General features: G+C 40.3%; 1 protein-coding gene across 2 annotated transcripts in view; it reads right to left on the minus strand.

The window, feature by feature from the left end:
- Positions 1 to 22,781, minus strand: part of tmem131l (transmembrane 131 like) — a 28,150-nt gene continuing 5,369 nt past the window's right edge. Inside the window, exons 4-34 of one of the 2 annotated variants that reach the window (XM_080029189.1) lie at positions 18,677 to 18,748; positions 15,556 to 15,679; positions 15,321 to 15,437; positions 13,853 to 13,957; positions 12,181 to 12,258; positions 10,636 to 10,789; positions 10,142 to 10,200; positions 9,953 to 10,058; positions 9,724 to 9,826; positions 9,375 to 9,519; positions 8,847 to 9,017; positions 8,683 to 8,749; positions 8,170 to 8,293; positions 7,997 to 8,066; positions 7,770 to 7,879; positions 7,562 to 7,631; positions 7,315 to 7,448; positions 6,969 to 7,111; positions 6,665 to 6,851; positions 6,173 to 6,358; positions 5,815 to 5,964; positions 5,193 to 5,733; positions 4,951 to 5,060; positions 4,648 to 4,817; positions 4,349 to 4,552; positions 4,155 to 4,233; positions 3,751 to 3,857; positions 3,497 to 3,629; positions 2,293 to 2,363; positions 2,039 to 2,175; positions 1 to 527 (exon numbers count right to left, since the gene is read on the minus strand). In XM_080029189.1, the coding sequence (XP_079885315.1) occupies positions 234 to 527; positions 2,039 to 2,175; positions 2,293 to 2,363; positions 3,497 to 3,629; positions 3,751 to 3,857; positions 4,155 to 4,233; positions 4,349 to 4,552; positions 4,648 to 4,817; positions 4,951 to 5,060; positions 5,193 to 5,733; positions 5,815 to 5,964; positions 6,173 to 6,358; positions 6,665 to 6,851; positions 6,969 to 7,111; positions 7,315 to 7,448; positions 7,562 to 7,631; positions 7,770 to 7,879; positions 7,997 to 8,066; positions 8,170 to 8,293; positions 8,683 to 8,749; positions 8,847 to 9,017; positions 9,375 to 9,519; positions 9,724 to 9,826; positions 9,953 to 10,058; positions 10,142 to 10,200; positions 10,636 to 10,789; positions 12,181 to 12,258; positions 13,853 to 13,957; positions 15,321 to 15,437; positions 15,556 to 15,679; positions 18,677 to 18,748 (4,321 nt within the window). In that variant the 3' untranslated portion in view covers positions 1 to 233. Of the gene's footprint in view, positions 528 to 2,038; positions 2,176 to 2,292; positions 2,364 to 3,496; positions 3,630 to 3,750; positions 3,858 to 4,154; positions 4,234 to 4,348; positions 4,556 to 4,647; positions 4,818 to 4,950; positions 5,061 to 5,192; positions 5,734 to 5,814; positions 5,965 to 6,172; positions 6,359 to 6,664; positions 6,852 to 6,968; positions 7,112 to 7,314; positions 7,449 to 7,561; positions 7,632 to 7,769; positions 7,880 to 7,996; positions 8,067 to 8,169; positions 8,294 to 8,682; positions 8,750 to 8,846; positions 9,018 to 9,374; positions 9,520 to 9,723; positions 9,827 to 9,952; positions 10,059 to 10,141; positions 10,201 to 10,635; positions 10,790 to 12,180; positions 12,259 to 13,852; positions 13,958 to 15,320; positions 15,438 to 15,555; positions 15,680 to 18,676; positions 18,749 to 22,781 lie in introns of both variants that reach the window. The other variant, XM_080029188.1, reaches the window with a different exon arrangement.

A 22,781-nucleotide genomic window follows, 5' to 3' on the forward strand; every position in this document is an offset into this window, starting at 1 on the left:
CCTTTTTTTTTTATTTTCTATGATCAAAACTGCAAAACATCTAGAAAAATATACAACAAATGCTTAACCTTTCACAACATTTAACATTTGAAAATGGGAACGTAAAAGAAAAGGAATATTCACATTTTCCCCATTAATGATAAAAGAACATTCATTTTTATTTCCTTTCTTTTACATTTTGTTTTATATGTTTGCAATTCTTTGTTTAAGGTCTGCCGTTATGCTTTGTATGTTTAAACATCTCCACAGTAGCCGGAGTCGTTAGAGAGTTGTGAGTTGGAGCTGCGGTTGGAGGAAGAGTTCCATATGTCCAGGTTCATATGCGGGCCGAAGGGGTTGAAGCTGGAGTACTGGATGGGGGCACACCGCACCTCTGGCTCCCTGGTGAAGGGGGAGTGGGGCGGAGTGATGGGGGACACCGGGGACATGGGGGCCGATCGCTCAGGCTGGAAGTGGCTCTGTGGCGTCCAGATGGATCCAAATAAACTGGACATGGGGGACAGGCTGCGGGTCCCAGAGAAGTATGGCTGCAACAAAAAGAGAGAGATATACTATTAGTCACTTCTTCTGAGCCACAGTAGCTGGGGCCTCATTTATAAAGCTTGCTGCGCACAAAAACCACAACCTCCCCTGCTGCCTCTACTCTTTCTGATCTATTATTTCACTGTCACACTCTCGAAAGGCAAAAAAATACTACAAAAATGTGTTTAAAATTACATTAAATACAACAAGAAAAACTAAGAGAGAAATACTTAAAAGTTCCTCGTCAATTATTGACAAATTTGTTCAGGGGTTATACTTTTTAAAAAAAACGGTGGAAAATAAATTATTGATAAAAATCTTAATAAAAATGCAATTAAAGCTAGCCTGGCATTCCCAGACCTGCCACTAGGCGCTGGCAAATTAAATTTGCTGCGCGTGTTGGTCTGGACACGCTCCGTTGAAGCTTATCAAGAAAACCAGAAATCTGGCGGGCGCGCCAGAGCCCCTTATAATGGTACTCTGGGGAGGACGTAACCGGATGACGACAGTGACGTGCATGCGACGTCGAAGCCGTGATAGTAAACATCAGAGATGGATGCGGATATGTTGTGTGAGTTTGAGACTGCTTTGGCCTCGACGGCACTCAAATCTTTCATTAGCAAGTAAGTGGAATGTTCTATTTTGCCGACCGACAACGGCAAACGTTTAATTTAACAGTTTAACAGCTGTTCGCTAAACGAAAGGGGCTTACGTCGCCTTGTGCATCGCTCTGATTGGCTGTAGTGCTATCCAACTGCGTGCAGTGGCATTTGAAATGCACGAGTAGGAGCCGCCCCTTGAGTTGGAAATTACTGTTGATCGTCGCCAGACCCTCTATCGTTCAAGATATCAGGGTCTGGATTTCCAGGCTAAATTAAAGCAGCAAAAATATATAAAACTAAAAGAGAATCAAAATTGTGGGACATTTATTTATTTTTGCATGAGTGAAAATACACAGAAACTGTATCACTGTTAAACAAAATAACTAGTAATAATCTCAGCCTAAGATTTATTTTATGAAAAACTGAACGCATCACTGCAAAATGGAGAAGCAGCAAACAAAAGAGAAGCTTATATCCCACTGTCATTTAGGAAGAGTCCATTAAAGCAGATGCTCGTTTCCTCATTTCTGCTCAGACAGTGATGAAGGTGTATAAGAGATGATAACTTCCTGTATATGTCCCAACATAGCAGTAAGTGGTGTCTTTGGTGTCAGTGTGTGTCTGTAATTCCTCATCATTTCCCATTTATTTAAATGCAATGGTTTTAGTTAGTGCTATTTCACACTGTTTCTCCATCATGATTTTAGTTCACTTTGATCAAATCCTGTACTTATATATTTCATATATATGTTTTGCTCTAGAAAATTAAACAGGTTTTTTATAGACGATTATCCGGGAAAAATAAATCTGCAGATGTAGTAGATAATGAAAATAATTTAATGCAAATGTACAAGAATAGCTCTAAAGGTAATCCAGACTCTGATGGATAACATTTAAATTGACTATCTCCTCACCTTGCTGCCCACACAGGCTGCTGCAGTGTCCCAGGTGGAGGGTGATTCCTGAGGCTGCTCCTCGCTCCAGCACGCTTGGCTGCCGTGTGCGTTCTGGCTCTCCTGAGCGGGAAAACCGCCTGGAAATGTTCCATTACCTACGAGTTGATGAGATCAAACAAATGCTTAATTTGATTCCAAGAAATATTGAGGAAGCAGAGTCAATAATTTTTTTTATTACATTTAAATATAGTGCAGAGTCATGATCTTTGTACCTATGTAGCTGCCTTCCTCACGATAGGTGTAGGGATTGTTGCAATGGCTGTTGGCACTAGTCCACGTAAACCTGTAGGAAACAAGGAAACATTTGATCCATCGGTTTTAACAGGGACAGATAAAATATTTTACTGCAGCACTGGGGATATAAATATTCAATATGTAAACCTGTATCAGTTACCAAACTGGGACAGATCTACAGTTTATTTTCATTTAGTCACAAAAGGACACTAACTCATTCTCTCCCTGTGATGCGTTGAATACAATAACTGAACTTAGGCAATATATTTTTTTTTGGGGCGCATTTGGAGGCACTAAAACCCCTGTAACAGCCTCCACAGACATCCTACCTCTACTGCGTGTCTGCGTCTAACTTTTTTTCACCGACCATGTAATCAACCTAGAGCGGCCACACTGCTGATGCCCGTCGGAGGAACGTCTGCAGCGACGCTCCCCTTCACCTCAGGAGGCTCGCCTATTTTTTTCTGAGAGCTGCGCGTCTCTCTCTGGTCTCTCTGCTTTGACTGATAGAGAAATACTCTGCTGGGAGTCATATTGACTTCATACCGGCAGCTTTCGCTGTTGTTTCGCCATTTCCTGGTGTGTCCCTTTCAAAATAAAACTTCCAACAAGCGAAAATGTGGCAAAAAAAAAAGGCAATGGGGAGCACGGATTACTGTCCAGACTCAATATTAGACTCAATATAAATCATATGCATCATAAATGACATGAAAGAACTTCATTTTTAATGGGAATTATCTATGAAAACTATATGTAGAAAGATAGGGCTTTTAGAGCAGCAGCTGCTGAGACGTTCCATGTGTGGCCGAGAAAAGTCCGAGAGAGGCAGCCGTAACGGAACGCGACGCGCTCCAGAGGTAGACGCAGGATGTGTGTGGAGGCCGTAAAGCTGACAATTACAGAGAAGGCCTTACACAATGTTTTGGCTAGTGCTAGCATATCCAGGAAACAAAACGTTAGCATTCATTTAGAGTCATACTTTTGACAGATTTAAGTCCATAGTTCACTTTTTTAAAAGCTCTATTTCAGTCATATTGTTTCAGAAATATCCAACTTTCCTTATCAGCACATCATTCACTTTGTGTCTGCTGAATGTGTCATTATTAGTGAGCCCTTTCACCTCAATTGATTCATTGTTATTATAAAAACTTTGGTTACTCCTTTATTTAAACAAACACATACCCATTGTACGAGGCGGTGGTTGGTGGCTGAGGTATGTAGGGCAAAGCTTCGGTGGTGTTGTATCTGAACTCATTGGTGAGAGGAATGGATGGAGCCGACCACGTCTCTTCAGGCAAATACTGACCTGTCAGGTCTGATGGAAGGGGCCACACAACAACTCTCCATTACAAATCATGGATAATACAAACGTCCTTTATGTTGAACACTTGGCCAGGTGTAAACAGCAAGTGTGTATTTACTATGAATGTCTTTACCTGTGTTCCTTTCCACTCTTGCAGCTACAGCAGCAAAACTCGGGGCGAAGCCGGGCGCTGTGGGATCTGGACTTTGGCTATAGTCGTTACGGTACAAGCTGTTGGTGCTAAAGAGAGAAAAGGCAAAGGTTAGTCAAACAAAAACTTGTAACAAAAACACAAACAAGACCTAGAATAACACAATTTAATAAATTAGAAAAGTGCAATCAGTACAACCCACATATGAAATGCATTTCATTTTTAAAACCAAATTTTGAAATTAAATTAATTAAATTAACATACAAACTAGAACTCATCTTTTGCCGACAACCCATACCAAATATTACAAAAATGAAGCATATTTCTTTCTATGGAGGCACAATCATAAGAGCCACTTATTGTTTCCTGTGTGTGTCTTGAGGTACCTGTGAGCCTTGTAGTTTGTATTCATGTTCTGGTAGCAGTCTCGCTCCACTGGGTAGACGGCGGACTGAATGGATTCCCCTGTAAAAAAATTAAAATAAATCAGTCAAATGTCAAAATAGTGCAATTTCTCTACAGTCTATAATAGTATTTGAATAGCTCTGCTTAAATAAGGCAGTGTTCAAATGCTTCTTACTTTTTCTAGATGAGGTAGTGCAGTGTGCATGTGTTCGGGGGTCTTTGTCTCCCTCTATGCTGCTGGCGCTGCTCCAGCTGCCCCAGCTCCCCCTGCTGGCCCTCACGCTGCCTGATGAGCTGCCGGAGTCTGAGCCAGACTCACACACTCCACCGCAGCGTCGCTCCGTGGGACACTTCCGTCGAGTGCGGGCCGGACACACGCCTGCTGGACATATAACAGGCCAGAGAGATTAAAATCAAGAGATGGGTTTTTTTTATGTTGAGTAAGTTAAACTGCAGAGAAGTGTGGCAGGTCACCGTTCTGTTTGAGGGCGCTCTCTTCCCTGCGTTCAGGCTTTGGTGCGTCGGACTTGGAGCCGTTACAGCAGCGGTTCCTGTTGCGCGGTGCACTGATGTTACGCTCTGCTGTTTTCCATTCAGGTTCTTTCTCCCTTTCTGGCATCACCACAACATTGTGCTCAGGAGGACTACGGCAGAAATCAGATAGACAATCAGACACATATCATGTTATTGTACTATGGAGTAACAGACTAAAAGTAACCTGATGCATGGATGAAAATAGAGGTGAAAGTATGTAGTATAAATATAGATGAGGTCTACCTGGAGACATTTTCTGTCTTTCTGCGACTCCTCTTTCCCTTATTTCCTAATGCAGGGCCAGTCTCTGCACTCTGTGCTTTCTTTTTTTGGTCTTTGCCGTCTTCTCTCAGCTGGAGAGAAAACGTTTTTTTTTAAAAATTGGAAGCCATTATATGCTTTGCAAAGTGCCTGAATCAAATGAAAAAAATACTTAACATGTATTTGAATAGGTGTTGTCATGGTCAATTTCAGCTCTTTCTTACCTCCATTTCAGAACCATCCCTTTTCTCAGAGTTGATCTTCTCTGCATAGTGCTCAGTGCTGCTCTTCTGTACAGGACTGCACACCAACAGGCCCGGTCTAGGTCCTGGACCCAATGTGACGTTGTCTGGGAAACCAGCAGGCATTTCCATAGGAAACATAACTGCTGCTGGGACTCTATCTTCTATTGTGCAGTGGGGGACTTCCTTAAAGTCTCCCAACGTCTTTTTCTCCAGCTCAATGGTAAAAGCTGGTTGGTTGTTGTTGCAGACATCGGAGTCCGGGGTGAGGGGAGCGTCCTGTGTCAAGTCTTCAGGCTCTTCATCCATCGCTGCTGCTGGTGACAAGCTGGACTTGTATTTGGTGTAATAGAGAGAAACCTTGTGTTTCTTCTGTGGTTGGGAGGGAGCTATTGTCGTGCCTTTCTTTGAGGTTTGAGGACGCGGGGCAGGGCTGTTGGCCAAGGCTGGAGAGCCACGCCCCTTGCCTTTGTCTGAGGGGTGTCCCGTGTCCACATAGCTCTTACAACTGCCCTTTGGTTTACTGCACAAACAAGACACATATGACAATATGAAATATTATAGCATTTGTCTTTCACGTCTTTTTTAAAAACACTAAACTCACGTTACTCCATTTGGTGTAATATTATTGACGGTGCCGTTATCCCGGGACAGGACAGAGTTGTGGTTTGCCCTGATGCTGGGTGTAGAGAACTCAGTCAGGATATACTGAGCCTGATGGAAGGCCATCAGACACACACCAAACAGGGAGAAACTGAAACACAAACATATAGCAGATATTGTTACTGATGCGATAACGGCGAAAAACAAATGATGCCTTATAACTGGGAATCTTATTATGCATTTATTTTCTCTCATCAAAGTGTAACTACACTAAGTAAATAACATCCATGGCATCCTTTCTTTTGCAGGCTCCTTGATAAATCACATCATGATCTAACTATTGATTAAAAGGTACTAACCATGTGAAAATGAGTGTGACCACCCAGAAAGTTTCCTCCCAGCTGGGGCCAGGCACCACTTGGGCGCAGAGCGGCAGCATGTGGTGGGGCAGCGTCACATTGAGGGTGAAAGGGAACGAGGTGCCGCGTGATGTCACCAGGGTGAGGTCCCGGATCACCCAGGACGAGGTGAAGTCTGGGGTGAACCTGAGGACACACACACAGGTACACACAGTGAGACACAGAACAAATGGACGGATAATCTGCAAAGGACAGACAGGAAGAGGAAGTTAGAAAGAAAGAGGAAGTTATCATTTGGGTATAATTAGAACGTACTGCAATAGAGGAAAAGAGAAAGTTAAAAATTAATAAGCAGATGTGGGCATGGCCACAGAGAAAAAACATCCATTTTAACTTACTTATATGCAGCAATAATAAAGTTACATGGCAACATTGTTTAAAAAATCCAAATACTGATAAAACCTAATAAATGTAGGATAAAATTCCACTCACGCAATTGTGATCTCAGAGGAGGTGTTGTGGTCGAGGCTGAAGGGCCGACACTGCAAGACCTCAAAGCCGAACCCCTGACACTTATATCCATTTATGTTCATTGACAGAACAGTCAGAGGAAGCTCTCCTGCATTCTCCACCTTGAAACTCTTTCTGATGGCGAAAAGCGGCTTGTTGTTGCGCAGGCCTACGAGTGACAAGCAGAAATGTTTATTCACTAGTTTGTTTATCTGTTCAAATTAAAAATGTACCACTAAACTATATTACTGAACCTTCAAGTAGGGATAATAAACATGAATCACACCATCACGACACTCCATCAGAGTTGACTGAGGAACATTGAAGCGCAGAGAGGCTCCTGGACCGGGCAGTTTGCCTCCCACTCTGAGCAGCTCTTTGGCCCCGTGGCCCTGCACCATCATCATGTCAAACACCGTAAGGTTGTTCCTGAAACCGTTAAAAAGACAAAGATTTAAGTTTTACCAGAACTGACTTTGTACTCAACAAGCTTAATAAAAACATGATCCAATAACAAAAGGAACCTGAAAACAAAATACATGTTCTTATGGATTTGAATTTCTCTCCGTCACTATGAAACCTATGTAAACACTTTGGAAATACATTAACTAACTGCTAATATGAATCAGTACCTGATAATGAGAATAGTAGTGGTGGGTTTTTGTTCAGAGGGAGTAAAGACCACTGCGACTTCTCTGGCCTCCCAGGGCTGCAGCAGCAGACGCAAGACACCCTCTCCCATTATGTCCTCCATATTCTCACCCACCTGAACACAATAAAGTTAGATGACTTTTACATGTTGCAGGCAAAAAAAGGAAAATGTACTGAAAGATAAACCGTATCCCAACTTCATTTCCCAGGACCGTTCTCTGGATTTACCTTTGAGGGAGAAGCCAGCAGAGAAAACTCTGTAGTGCTGATGTTGACAGCTAGGGGGCTGATATTAAACCTGCAGATCAAAACAGAAGAAAACTGTATCACTAGAAGGGATATGCTGGAGCAAGAGTAGAGGCACAAAGTATAGGCACAAAACAAGTGCATTTGAATAATTTCATACAATATCAAACATATACTCTTGACAGCGTACCATTTTGTTAGGATGTCCAGAGCCTCCAGGGGGGCAGGGTACAGGGAGAGGAGACGAATCTCTACAGAAACCACCGAAGAGGAAGGATTCTTCAGCATGAATGTCCTCACCTGAAACAAATACAAACAAATGCTTCTTATTTTTCTGCACAGACATCTGACGTTATCAAGTCAAGCTAAAAAAATATTTATACTCCATTTTAGTGAGGAGTATTAAGTGTTGCCCACCTTGCTTTCATTGACAGGTGTAGCACCAAAGTCCAGAGGAAAGGATGTCTCTACAGGTAGTCTGGGCCACCTGAAAAGACAAATGGATTGGCATGATTGATGATGTGTAATGATGGATCAAAAAACAAACTATTGCATGAATAGGAAAGCTGTGCATTGTATTTAAGACCGACCTGCATGGCAGTTTGTCTTTGTTGGTCTGCCACCGAGAGCAGAGCTCAGCAGACAGTTTGCTGTCTGTCGCCCAAGACGTGGCGAAAAAGTCTGGGAGGAGGGAACGCTGCCAATCTGAGCGACCTGATGGGACAATAGAGAAATATATATATGTATATACTACATACATACATATTAGTGCTGTCAAACAATTAAAATATTTAATCGCGATTAATCGCATTAATGTCATAGTTAACTCGCGATTAATCGCATTTTTATCTATTCTAGCCTATATGTCCCTTGATTTCTTTTTGTCCCATTATTTTTTCTAATTTTAATGCTCTTATCACACCCATTCTCTACACCCTTGTAATTCAGTGTATTTCTTCTAAAATATCATAATTTGCAATTCAGTGCAAATAGCCCACAATGTAGATCTTTAATATCCCGTTAATAACGCGTTAAACTGACAGCACAATAAAATTAAGAATTTTTTTCCCCACACACAGGGTTAATTAGAAGCCAAGTCTCACCTGTTTCAGACAGTCGGACTGGGCACGGTCGTCCACACTCTCGCTCCGCCTCAAACACCACCTCCCCCTGCCGACAAATACATCATCCATTACCACATCTGTTAATACTGATCCCCAACCCAACTCACTACACTACTAACCCTCCACTAGAGCTGGTACTTCACCTTGAAAGGAGAAGAGTGAAAGTAAAGCGGAACGTGTAGAGATTTGCCCAGGCTGGTATCCAGGCTCAGGCTGGATAGCTGGTTGCTGGGCAACGCCCTGTTGAGCAGCTGGAGGGACAGAATCCGCCAGCAGCCTTGGGGAACTGTCACTGGACCACTGAAGTTCATCACCTGACAGACAGGGGGCAGCAGAGACATTAGGGTCAAATCCTGTTATGAAGGCGGGATCCTTATTCTAACAGAGTGAAGTGAAGTGTGCACAGGTATGATTACTATGTATGTAAGTTTATCTTTTTGTTTTACTTGTAATGTACTTTGAATATGAATGTCATGGATGTATGTAATCCATCTTGTGTTATATTGCTATAAAATAATGGAAACCCCGGGAAGAGTAGCTGCTGTTAATGCTAATGGAGATCTTAGTAAACTAAACTACTGTGAATATGTCAGAATCCCCTTGGCATACACATTAAGAGAAAGTTTCTTAATCATAATTTTACTATAAATGTGATCAGGTATGCTTCCTACCTTCATTACTCCATGCAGTTTCTGTGAGAGGCTGGCGTTGGTGACAGTGAGCGGCAGGAGGAGGGAGTTTGTCAGCCACAGATCCACCTGGTCGGAATCTTTCAGTTTCACCTGCGACAGGCTGAACAAATCGCCCACGCTCCGTCTGCAGAGAGCAACAACAAAATTATGTTAAAACTTACAAAATAATAATTGTATCATTATTAATATTATTTAGTATCACATGTTAATGACACTTCCTAAGCATTGAAAGGACTTCATTGTAAAAGACTTATCTTCATCACAACAGAGATTATAAATGAGTATTCCCAGGGTTGCACACAACTACATCCTTTGATCTTAACGTTACCTGTGTGCAAGATGTAGTCCAGGGAAGTTGTTAGTTGTCCGGTTTCCCAGAATCTTTAAACTGATATGGCTCGTGCATTTCCCTCCTTGGCCTGGCAATGAACCTGATACAAGAAACACAACTTTTGTTGATCATAAAATACTAAGTTATTTGGATTTCAAATGCAATTGCCCTTGTCAGAGTTTATATCAATTGAGTAGAAATTATTTGATCAGTAATTAGTATTCACCTCTGCAGGAGAGAGAAGCCATTTCCGTGAAGTTTTTCGCTTCTGGTGTAAGAAGAACAGGATTAAATTCCAGGCTGGCCTCGACTTTTGACAGCACCTGCATGTCCTGGGGAGATAATTCATATTGTCAGAGCTAGAATCTGCTGTCTATGATACCCATAATAAAGTGAATTAAGAAAAACACCGTACCTTTACATAGAGCTTCTTGCTTCCAGAATTTAACATATAAATTCCTATTTTTGGATCCCCTGTTTAAAAAACAAAAACAAAGGAGTCGGACAAATAAAACAGTGTACATGTGTACAATATAACAGGGTTAATATATTTGTACAGTTATAAACCATCCATCCTGAAATCTACATGTTCAGCTATTGACAATATACATATATTATATATTTTTAAATCATTAAGAAAACTTGCTACAGGAGACAGATGTATTGTTCTGGTTCACAACAACAAAGACAGAGCCTGTGCGAGTGACCACCATCAAAGTATTTACAATAATTGAACACCTAAGAAAATTCAATTTCTCACAGCAGTGGAATCATTAACCTTATCTTCTCCTTTTGTCTTTAAGTTTTCAAATGAAGTAAACATTAAAGCTATATGGCTTAAAGTCACTCTTACAACCCCAAGACCAATCTGCCTCCAGACACTGGTTCAGACAGGTGAAACCAACCCACCTAGTGCAGCCTGTCCAGCAGCGGGGGCCACCAGCAGCACTACTATGTGCTCAATGACGTAAGGCTTGAGTTTATCCAGGTCAGCGGGGCGGTCACCACGCGCCGACAGATTAATCTGCAGACTGAGTTGCTCCTCGCTCTGGAGGCAGGACCCCTGGGACAGGACAGGAAAAGCATACCAGTCACGCACCAAACAGAGGGAGAGGCATGACAACAATTAGGAGTCATTTGAGAATCAAGAAATTCAGTAAGTAGGAACAGAAACGAAGATAAACAAATAAAAGTATAGTTGGAAGTATGAATGAATGAACAGGTTGTTTAAATAGCCGTGGGAACAAAAATAAATGGGGATGAGAAGTATGAATTATTTACATTGCTGTGACACCTCCTCCTTCCAGCCCTCCCTGTGAGTAACACACTATAAAGCTTACTAACCGCTACTGACTGAGTGCAAATCTCCCTGCAGACCAGGGCTTGTCTCAGTGGGCGATTCGGCGTTTGACGACCTGTAGACAGACGCCCTGGCCTGGTGCCACGGTGGCTCAAGGATGCAATAGCAAACCTAATCCTTTGAAACCGAGGCTACTGCTAGCTTCCTACAAGGCTCATATAATCTGTGAGTAGTTATCGACACCAGCCGCAGGCCAGGTCTCCATTCTGTTAGCAAGAGGTTTAAAAGAGAAGTGAGGAGAAGGTGTTGATCTTGGATAGGAACCAAAGGTCATAGCAGGGACGCTTATGCAATACATCGTAAGGATGATTTCTGTTTGTATGATGATGATAATTAAGGCATCATGTAATGTATACTGCGCCACATGAGCATTGGGAGCAACGAGTCAATTATAGTCTCTTGAGAAAGCAATTAAAAGTCTGGCAGGAGATCTCACCCTCCTCAGGGATATCTGGAGAAAACAGAAGGCGTTCAGATTGATGAGCCCTGCAGTGTATGAGCAGCAGGCCAGCTAGGCTAAAAACTTGGGAGCGGGCGTGACAAGAGGCGTGAGAAAGACCCAGGACAAAGTAGGAACAAACTTAAAATGGTGGATGTTCATTTGTCATTAGAAATGGTTAGATGCCCTCCTTTTTACTTTGTATGTGTGAATTTCTAAACGTTTACACTATCCCCCCCCCCTTCTCATCACCTGACTGCTCAAATTCAAAGGGCAATTCATAATAATGACTAAAATGTGTGTTGTTGCAAGACAGCGGTGGAGTATCTGGGTAAAACGGTTTCCTTTGTCTTTCCATTTGACACAGAAGGCGAGCCACTTCTTTGGACCACACGGCTGCATTTAAGGTTTGAATTCTGATGTTGTGCGTTCTTAATATGCTTGAAAAATATGTTTCTTCAGAACTGACAACAATGGCTGATGAAACGTGTTCAAGTATTTATAGATTGTGGATTTTTTTCACAAAGGAGAAAGAATAGATGTAATTATAATTACATTTGGTAATTAAACGTTGGTTGACAAAACATGTCAGACAAATAATTTGTCATAACAGAGCATTTGAAAGTGTTAGAACATGAGTGGAGGGTATTAATACCTGAGGATTGTTGAACAAACTCTTGGGTAAGCTGCACTCCAGGAGTAGACCCAGTATAGTGATGTTAGAGGCATCTTCCTGTAAGGGATAACAGAACGACATGGCAACATTTAATCACAGGTTTAAAAGATAGATGTGACCAATAAACCCCATTAAGAAATGTCTGCAAAAACGTACATGGCCAGTGGCTACTGCAATGCCACACTAGACTGAACTCTAGTGGTGCTAGCCATGCACTGCACATTATAGAAATTCAATACGTCAACAGAGCAGCTTTGGGTGGTCATGTCACTTATTGAGCAAATGAAAATGAGCAGTAAACACAGACCACTGAACGATGACAGCTTTGTGGCTGTTAGGTCCTGCAAACTTTTAACACAGTTTATATACAGTAAACGTTCAGTGCACATTTTAAACCCTGTATGTGACAGGTTGTTGGATAGAAGGTACAACTCTCTAAAGCATTTACAAAAATTTAATTTTAGCCATATCCAATAGAAACCAAAAATCCTGTAATGCTGCTTTCTTTGACAATCTGTCCCAAAACTGACTAGGCAATGTCACAATCAACCCCCAACCCACCCTCACCCCTAAACAGATATAAATACAACAGTCAAGTGGCGTATGGTATATGTTATTTAATGTGTGTATTTTTCTCAAGCTGAAAGTGGCGGCTTAAGTTTTTTTAAGCTTTAGCTTTAAGCATTTTCAGCCAATACTACAAATACCACAAGGACAATTGATTTTACTTTTGATCAGTAATTAGGGTTAAACAAACAGTTATGTTAAAAATGGGTTAAGCTTTACATTTCCTCCATGTAGTTTTGAATTAAATGCCAATGGTTGAGCTTCCTCTTTTTCAAGCATCTAACAGGCACATATCTCTATGAGTTAAACTAACTATGCTGTTTTGTTAACATGTACACTTGCAGCCATGCCCCTCTTTGCTACTTCTCCTAACATACACATCCCTTTATTGTAACTTTATAAATACAATAAACAGACACAGCCTCAAGCCTTGTGTTCAGCTTTGTGGAACAAAATGTCAGCTTATGTGATATGAAGAACAAAACTGAAAAAAACTGACATGAAATTGAAGCGAGTTTACAGATAAGTTTACTGTATTGGTTGTGAATGTTTTTGCTAACCATACATTGAGAGAAGAAAAGGCTGCGGGTGATAATTAGAGCTGAAGTCTCTGTGAACGTGGCCAAACTGACATTTGCAACTGCCACCCCACTTCCTGTTGTGTAGGCGAGATAGCACACTTTTGGTGGCTTGGCCTGCTTTTAAAACTTAGCAATACTTTTGCATGGTCTTTCTGTGTTTAGGCATGTGTACTACTAATGAATAATTGTACAAAGCATGTATCATTTAAAATGGACCATTTTCGGTCATAATTTGCACAAAAAAAACATTTACTTTTTTAAGCAAGAAAAAAGGGAAGCAACAGTTTTGTGAGATTATTCAGGCCAGCCACAAACACCATAAGCAATTTCATGACAGCAGGGGCCTGCGAGTGTTTTTCACAAAAGGTTCTTTGTGCATGTAGGCATACGTTCGTTTATCAGGGGTGGCAGGAAAGGGGAAATCAGCTGTTTCCAATGATGAGCTGCTATTTACTACCATGTACGGCCCTCACAAACCAACACACAGACAATTAAATACATACCTGAGTTTGGGTCAGCTTAATGCTCTGGATGTGAGGGAATATTAACAGACTATCCTTTCTTTGGACAGACTTAAACAAACCCTGGTGAACTCCCACACCAAATACCTGAAAAAAAATGGAACAGTTACCATCTGTGATTCTCAACGCCACATGCATTATATTAAGGTCAGGAACTCAACAAATAAACTAAGGGCTTGTCTTCAGGGGAGCTTCTGGAGCAGTTTGTAACATGGAAGCTCATGTTTTGTGATAATGAATTAAGAAAATGAAGTGAAGTCGCTAATAATGTAGCAAAACCACAGGGTATAGGATTTCAATTTGCAATAACATTTGTAATCAACTGTTTTGCAATCTTCTTCTTGGTGAAAAAACCAAACCAAAGAAAGTAAAGATTAGTTTGCAGGTTATCTAGGACTTCCAAATGTTATGTGGAACTAGAGCATGTGACCCAACATAGTTGGTCTTATTGGGGTTTGGAATCATGTAAAGATTTCACTCACTTGTTATTTTGTTCTATATGTTTTTAAAGTGAGTGAAGGGAGTGGCACTGTTGGAGGAAGTGCATATGAGTGCAAGTGTCAGCGTGTTTGGGTGTGTTTGTATGCTACGTGTGAGAAACGCAGTTGTGCAGGTTCAACGTGAGATGGCAAAAACAAAACACACAATTCTAATGTATTTGGAGCAAATCTGTAAATGTACTTCTTATTGGCCTTGGTTCCGGTGTGGTTGACTGCAATTGTTTGTGACAGAGGTCCAGTTTTCCCAGACCAAACAATGTTACAAACTGAAGTTTAAACTTAAAGACAAACCTATCACTGAAAAGCTTTGAAACAGCCTTTCAAATATATAAACGACAGACAAACCCTAGAGTGTTGACCTAGACCTAGAGTGTTGCATGTGAATGCAGATTTCCAGATCACATACCTATTATTCTAGTCACAGAGTGAAGGTATACAGTTCTACTAAGTAGACCTGTAAGCGAAGTTAAGGAAAGAAAGTACGGTGTTTTGTAACTTCAGGCAAAAGTGAGGTACTGAATAACTCCACCTTTTATGAATTTTCTTTTTGAGTCCTGATGATACAATGTGAGATCAACAGCAGTTTAAAACAAAAGGCCAACAAAGTGTGCAATCAGATTTTGACTTCTTAAAATCTGTTTATGAGCATGTGCATGTGTGAATATAAGCATGGTGGATGTCAGCTATGTTCTGAGTAGCAGTCTTAAACCAGCAGATGGCCTGGTGCCATTTTGGATCATATTTATACAAATAAAAAAAAATTAAGTTTAGTATGTCTAAAGTTTGATTTGCAAACTCTGTTGTAGCAAGGACACATTTTACGGTATAGAAACCAACATCATTCAATCCATTATCAAGAAATAAAAACTGAGGGAGAGAAATCACTCGCATTACAATGTAGGATTTCACCATCGAGACTATACAGCAGGTGGTGTATTAATGGAACTGACCTGGTATGACAGCAGCCCATGGGCCGATGTGTTTATAAATAATGTGTTTTCTACATTGCCCTCCTCAGACGGGAGGAAAATTAGTTTAAAAGATGCCTTCCCTCTGGGTGGGATCACCTAAGAGGACAGGAGAGGAAACCTGGAGTTATTACAGGCATTTCTACAAAGACCTAGACGTCATTACTTGTGAATTTATTCTGCAGCTTAAATTTGACACTTATACACATATACTTACTCTTCTGTGAAAGAAAGGTATGTAAAAATGCCTGCTGGATGTAAACATTGACAGCAGCGTCACAGGAACCTCCTGGCTGGGGTTGTGTATATATATGGTTTCAGCTCTTGCCAGCCCCAGCGGCCTGTAAAGAAAGACAGAACAGCAACATAAACAAATGGCTATCCATGAAGCCTTTTAACCACGCGCAGCTGAAATGTAGTGCCCATGTTGAGAGTATGTTTTTAACAATTATTTAGAAGTTATCTTATTCATGATACCTCTATTCACTTGGATCATTCTGCTGCCCATTTAGCCATTTGAAATGGAGGGGTTTTGGAGCTTAAGGTTCATTTTAGGCAGCCACATTTCAGGTTAAATATTAAACATCAAACAGGAAGATTGCACCCCTCCTCTTATACTGTGCCCTGTATTGCAATTATTTTGAAAAACAGCTTACTTATTTAGGTTACATTATAACATGTAGATGAGCAACAAATAAATACATTTGAAAATGAGAGATTAGCCTGTAACGCGGTTCAATTGACACCGCAATAAGTCACTGAATAACTAGTGTTTTGCATTCTGTCAATATGGGAAAGCTCTATGAGGAAAATAAACTATTTGCCTCTTTGTCAAGAGGAGCTGTTCATTTTTACTCTGTGAAAGGCCTCAGTGTTAGACGTAAAACCACATATACAAATAAGGAAGGCTAGTTACAGACTTCGGGTTACATCAGCACAAAGATTAACTACTCCTGCAATAATGTTTTACACCGACACGTCACCAGTCAACATATTTTCTCCTTGGGGACATCCAATTATGGCAACCAATTCATTCCTTAACCCATCATATCTAGAAGCAATTCAAGTTGATACATTCAAATTGTAATTATATTTCTAATTGAATCAATATACAATTCTCTGTTTATAACCTAATTTTTTTTCTTTTACTTGAATATCTCAATTTTCCTGACGTTTCCTGAAATACTACACATTGAAATAAAATTGGCAGCGCAGGAGCAGGCACTAATTTTTAATGTAACAACAAACTACTAGACAAACTGGTTATTCCAATTGGGGCTTTTAGTTTACGAATAGTCTATCAAACAAATATTAACCAATAGCATTTACAATGTTTAAAGTACTGCAACAACAACTATTTGGTCAGAATACAGTAGCAGCCAATCTGAAAACCTTTAAAAGACACAAAGACACTAATAGCTTTTTGCTGTAATAGTCCAGGGTAGTCAAGGAAGCAGCACAACACAGCACCAGGCAAGGCAAGGCAAGGCAAGGCAAGGCAAGGCAAGGCAAGTTTATTTATATAGCACAATTCAGACACAAGGCCATTCAAAGTGCTTTACAGGGGCAAGATTAAAATACATAAAACACATTAGAAGACATTTAAAAGTGAATGAAAAGAAGTAGAACATTTAAATAAAATAAAAAGTACAGGTTAAAATGGAAACAGAAAAGTATTCAGACTCAATTTAAAAGAACTGAAGGTTGCAGCAGACCTCAAGTTTTCTGGGAGTTTGTTCCAAATATTTGGTGCATAAAAACTAAAGCAGCTCATGGAATTTGTTTAAGGAGAAACCCAGATGTAATTAGTGCGGGCTGAATGGTGATCTATATGTACACTAGGGATTCCCTCTGCTGATGAACACAAATGTAGCATTTTATTGTTTTGTTTCAGTTTTGGGAATGGAATATAATGTATTTTTAAAATAAAATAAATGTTAACAGTTTAACCCAACTTTACCTCTCTGCAGACAAAATGCAAAACAACAGTAGTTTGTTCAGTATGTATATGATGTGATCCAGTTCCATTTGTAGATCTAGATTAGTTATATCAGTTAAATAAAAGTCATTTGTTGTGGTTTAGGCAGCAAAGTTAGGGTCAGTTAAACACTGAATAACAAGAACTTAAAATGCCACCATACTCTCTTCCTGACATCTTCATTTAACATGGCAAGCCTCAACTGACACGTCTTTCACTTCCTGTTTGTCTGAGAGAGTTTGAATTTACTTTCACTTTAAATTAAATGCCTGCTCAACAGAATTGTAATCAGGGCGAAGATTGGTCTGATTAAATAGTTCTTATTTGTTATTTTGAGCTATCGACAGCCCAGTCAAGTGTGCAGTGCTTTGGATTAATTGTAACATTGCAGTCTGCCTAATAAGCACAATCACAGTTTTAAACACGAGGAGACAGACATGTCCTAACAACAATAAAATGCAGTGTGGTGCAGATGTTGTCTGTAAAATCATCAGTAAACACCAGCAAGCCAGATAGCACATTCAAACTGTAAGATAAATTGTGTGTGTCTGGTCATTTGCAGTATACATTTTTTGTATACAGGTTTATTTTTGTTAAATACATACGCAATATCATTATATATGAAACTCTATTTATTTATTTTATTTATCCATGTATTCATATAGTTTTGACACTTATGTTATATAGTTACATCTTGAGGATTATGTACCAGTAAATACTACTGGGGTAGCTGAACAGAATAATTAACAATTTTACCACAGCTCCCGCAAAAGAAAACAAGAAACCACAAGCTGACACGTGGAACTCTGTTTTGATTTAAATTAAAAAAGGTCCTGATTCTGAAGCAATATTTCAAGTCAAAGTATTTGTCCAATACTTTTAGGGTTTTTGGTCATTTGCCTGCTTTCTGCATTCCAGATGTATGATGCAATATACTACAAAATAGATGCGGCTTGTGAATGTTTGCTTTCAAAAAGGAGCAATGTGGATTGCTGTCCAACCACAGCAATAAATGTGATATTCGGGCTGTTTTGGGAGTATGGAGAAAAACAGTGAAGTTCTTGACCCTTTCGACTGGGGTCAACCCTCTCCAGTATGTGTCTGGATGCTGGGAAAAGGAGCTTACTGCCATATTTGGATATCCTGTCTGATCCTTAAGTTGAGGGGCCCCCTGCTTTATAATATCTTCCCTTTCAGTAGGATACACAGTGAGATGTCATTTGCTATCAGACACATTCCTATATGAACTCTGATTAAATGAAGTCCAATTTTTATTTTGTGTAAATGATTTCATAATTTCAGAACAGAATGGTTGTCTATGGCAAGTCATATCATACTAGAAAGTGGGAACAGTACTTACTGCATCCCAAACTCCAACGCCGGGGGCTGAAAATGCAACGGCCTCCCATTCTCCCGTGTATATGGAGAAGAGCTGGTGGAGATAAGAAAATAAGAAAAAAAAAAATGTCAGCACATTACTTGGAATATCATCAGTCTCATTCAAAACCTTAAAACATGAAAAGAAAAACAATGGAACAAGGATTATGCCAGCACAGACGTGAGATGATTATCACAAAAATTGGGGAGGCCATGAACTGACAACAAGCTGATCCGACTAAAAACTGAACATTTCCAAAACATATGTAGTAAGGGCAGGACGATGCTCACAAGTACACTGCTTTATAAGCGTTGTACGTGTGAGTTTACCCACAATGTACCAGAAGAAATCTTTTATCTTTGATGTTTCCCACTTCCAGCAGTGGGCAATGTAATTGAATTGAATGCAAGTTTAAAAACGGGCTTTTAAAAAAAAATCAGGTGAGTCATTTTTCAACCAGAATGTATTTAACCCCATATACCCCCGCCCAGTTATGGATGTCATATTAAGACTTTCTCCTATAGACCAATATAGCGGGTGAGTATAGAGTCTATATTACTTTGCACAGCACATAAGCAACGCTGAAGGCAACCAACCACAAGTCGGGGTTATAACAGGAAACTCTTTTCTCCAGCAGTTCCTTTTGGAGCTCCAATGTGTTTTTATTGGTAATGGTGTGTGTGACTCTGTGCTAACGAGCTCTGGTGGGCTGCCTTAAAACAGGAAAGCAGCAGCTGATTTGAGGTTGTGCATTTATGTGTGTGTATGTATGTAACAAGTATTCCGTTGACAGAGGGCTCACACAGCTGGCGACCAACAGAAGAAAGCTAGTGGAATGACTATGGTCAGTGTTCACCTAGCGCACCCAGCAAAAACTGTAATTGCTATTGATGTAGCCATGTTTAAGAGGCCACTTTTATGTATGTTTTCATGAGTATTCTATGACCATCTCTTTAAAATGCTCCTCCTTACTCACGTGTTTGTTTAAATAATTTTTCTGTTTTCAGAGAGAATGCATTATTACAAGACAGACAGATGGACATACTGTAGTCTTCACCACCTTAACCCCGATACCAATAGCACAGGTAATAAACAGAAGACATCAAAACTGGGTTCATAAGTGGGACAGTGAGAAAATGCCAGGAACATTACACACCCCTACACCGAAACATTGATTTAAGATTCTCTTTTTTGGCATTTTCAAGCTTTATTAGATAGTACAGAGCTGAAATGGGGAGACAGAGAGAGAGGGGGGATGACCTGCAGTAAAGGTCCACGGGCCGGACCCGAACCCGCGACCACTGCAATGAAGGCCGGAGCCAACACGGTACGCGCTCCATCCACCACGCCACCGGAGCACCACCACACCGAAACATTGATAATGACTTGGAGGGAGGGGAGTTAACTAAGGTTAGTTCAACAACCAGAATTTCATATGATAATGACTCCAGATGGATGATGTGATCAAAACGTCAGGTCACAGTAGTATATTGCTTTTAATTAATATATTTTTCCTAATCAGGTGGAAGGTTTTTACACAACACATTCCCTTCACAACATGCTTAGTTTTTCATGGTTTCAAAACCCCCAAGCAAGCTTTTAACTTTGTTCCGCTCTGACCAATCAATAGTGGCTTTTGCCTAGATGCCCCAAAAGGCAATACAAAAGAGGGAGAATCTGCTAAGTCATCATAGGAAAACCAACAGTTTACTTCAGGCTAAACAGAATTGGAATAATGTTCTGCAATGGGTAACAGAAGCTTGCAACACACAGCAAGGTACACACAAAGACAACAGCTGCCTTCCATACTTCAATGCAATTTTACTTTCAGAAATTGATGTCACAATGATAGCGATCTATTGTCAGTGCCTGCCGTAGGTGTCTTAAAAACACTACCACTTTTATCCAAAGGTGCCGCTAGAATCACCAAAAACCGAAAGTTCCTTTTAGTTACTTTAATCAAGGTAAATTCAGAGTCAGCATGACCTTATAAACATGAGATCACACAATCACTTTAGCACAAGCACTCAACATGATTCTTTTTGCTTGTTTGAGAAGGAGGCAATCATTGTAAGTTGCTTTGGACAAAAGAGAGTGCCAAACTAATGTAATGGAACACACACACACACCTCTTGAAGTTAGAGTCAGTGTACTGGCCCTAGTTTGATTTGTAAAAAAGAAATCAGAGAAAAGAATTATTATAATTATTTGCAATGTAGATAAATTGATTAGTGCAGGTGTAAAACTAATATTCAAAATTCACATTAAGCATAAAAAAATAAAATGGAAACAATGTTGGCTGCTGCACTCTTTAATGGACAGTAGAGTCAGGTTCCTATGTGCTTCTTTAAAAAGGCAGAACCGGGAATTAACCTTGCCATGATATGTATTAGTAACTTAATATTTTCTCTGGATTCAACAGCAGCTAACCTTCAAGAAAAACTCAGCCCCTAAACAAGCACACCACTGAGCTGTAGTCCGAAGAGTTCTGTCCACTGCCCCAGTACAAAAATAACAACTTATGTTTGGCGCTATTTGATCCCCTGGATCTAACTCAAATAAAGTCAATGTTAGCCGTGACCTTAGCCGTGCTCCGGGGGAGAGGTTAGGACCAGTGGAGAGTTTAGGTCAACTCATGTGAACAAGTGTTTGTGGAAGCCAGGGAAACAATCAGAGAAGCAGTTAAATGAAAACCACATGGCATACACACAGTAATACGTGTTGTACAACAATATACTGCAGTGATCTGTAAGCTTGTGACAAAAGAATGAATGAGAAAAGATCAAATAAATGATTGTAGTGGAGATTTAAAGGCATTGTTCAGTATATTTGATGTGGGTTTGTATGAGGTACATATGCCTAGTTAGTGTGTGTGTTACCTTATGGAGATGGCTATCAATCAGAGCAGTCACTATAAGGAGTTTGGTGGAGATGTCGCTGAAGCATCAGTCAGTGTTGTACTGCTGCAGTTAGAGACAGCAGAAAATTGTCTGTCCCCCAAACTCCTGAAAATGACTTCAGTTCATTGATTGCCATCTGCATAAGGTTATAGACTAACTATGCATAAGTACCTCATTTAACCCCACTTCAAAGATACTAGACTATCACTTTAAGTAAAGAAAGAGCTATAAAGAGAAGAGCTGAGACATTTTGATTAGACTGGCCTCATAAAGAGATATCATTAACCTCTGTGTCAACAGCCTACTTTGCTCTTTAGGCTGAGAGGGAGTGATGGCAGGTCTGCCAAGTGCCTGATAACCAAGGCATGAGAGGCCGCTGAGCCCGCGGCTATAAAGGTCAACCAGCACTACAACACCTCTTTTGCCTCTCACCTCCCTGGATTTAATAATAGACATATTCCCACACTGTTCAGCATCACTGTCCGCAGGTTTATGTTTTTCAGACTTTGGAAAGCTTTCTCCAGATGTACAAAAGCCATGACTAGCAAACCTAATTGTACATTGGTAATAAATAGTGCTTTTAAAATTGTAACAGGACTTTTTAGTCTTTTATTTTTTTTCTACTGTGATGTAATATGGCATTTTTCTCACTAGTATGGTAACATGTAATGAGGAGAAATACAAACATCTTGCAGAGACAAGTCAGCCCAAATTAATGTTATTTCCTAACAGTTGAGTGTGGGGGAACATTCTGTACTTTTTATGCATTTAGCTATATGACAGACTGGGCACCTAACATTAATGGCATTGCTCCATTAGTAAGATAAACAAGCAGCAGACCCCAGCTTACAGACTACAATATATGTGTGACTTGAAAAAACTATGAATAATTAACAATCCTGTTTCTGTTCTGTTTCCCAATCAAGCTATTACAAAATGAATCCACGAATTGTTGATTATCTTCAGCAAACCTCAATTTTCTGAACAATTTTATGCAGGAACAAAAACAGCTGGGAAAGACAGACCTCCACTCCGTTTTCTTTCAAGGAGTTCTAAAATTAGTCAGGAATTTGGTTCTGTGCCTCTCTAACACACGCCCCCGAACTCTCTCTGTCGCACGCCCCCTCACTCACCAACATAAACAAGCTAGCCTGCATACAGGACAGGCCTCTAAAAGCCTTTTAGAA

This window comes from Ammodytes marinus (assembly GCF_949987685.1).
Source record: "Ammodytes marinus genome assembly, chromosome: 6".
NCBI classification, from domain to species: Eukaryota; Metazoa; Chordata; class Actinopteri; order Uranoscopiformes; family Ammodytidae; genus Ammodytes; species Ammodytes marinus.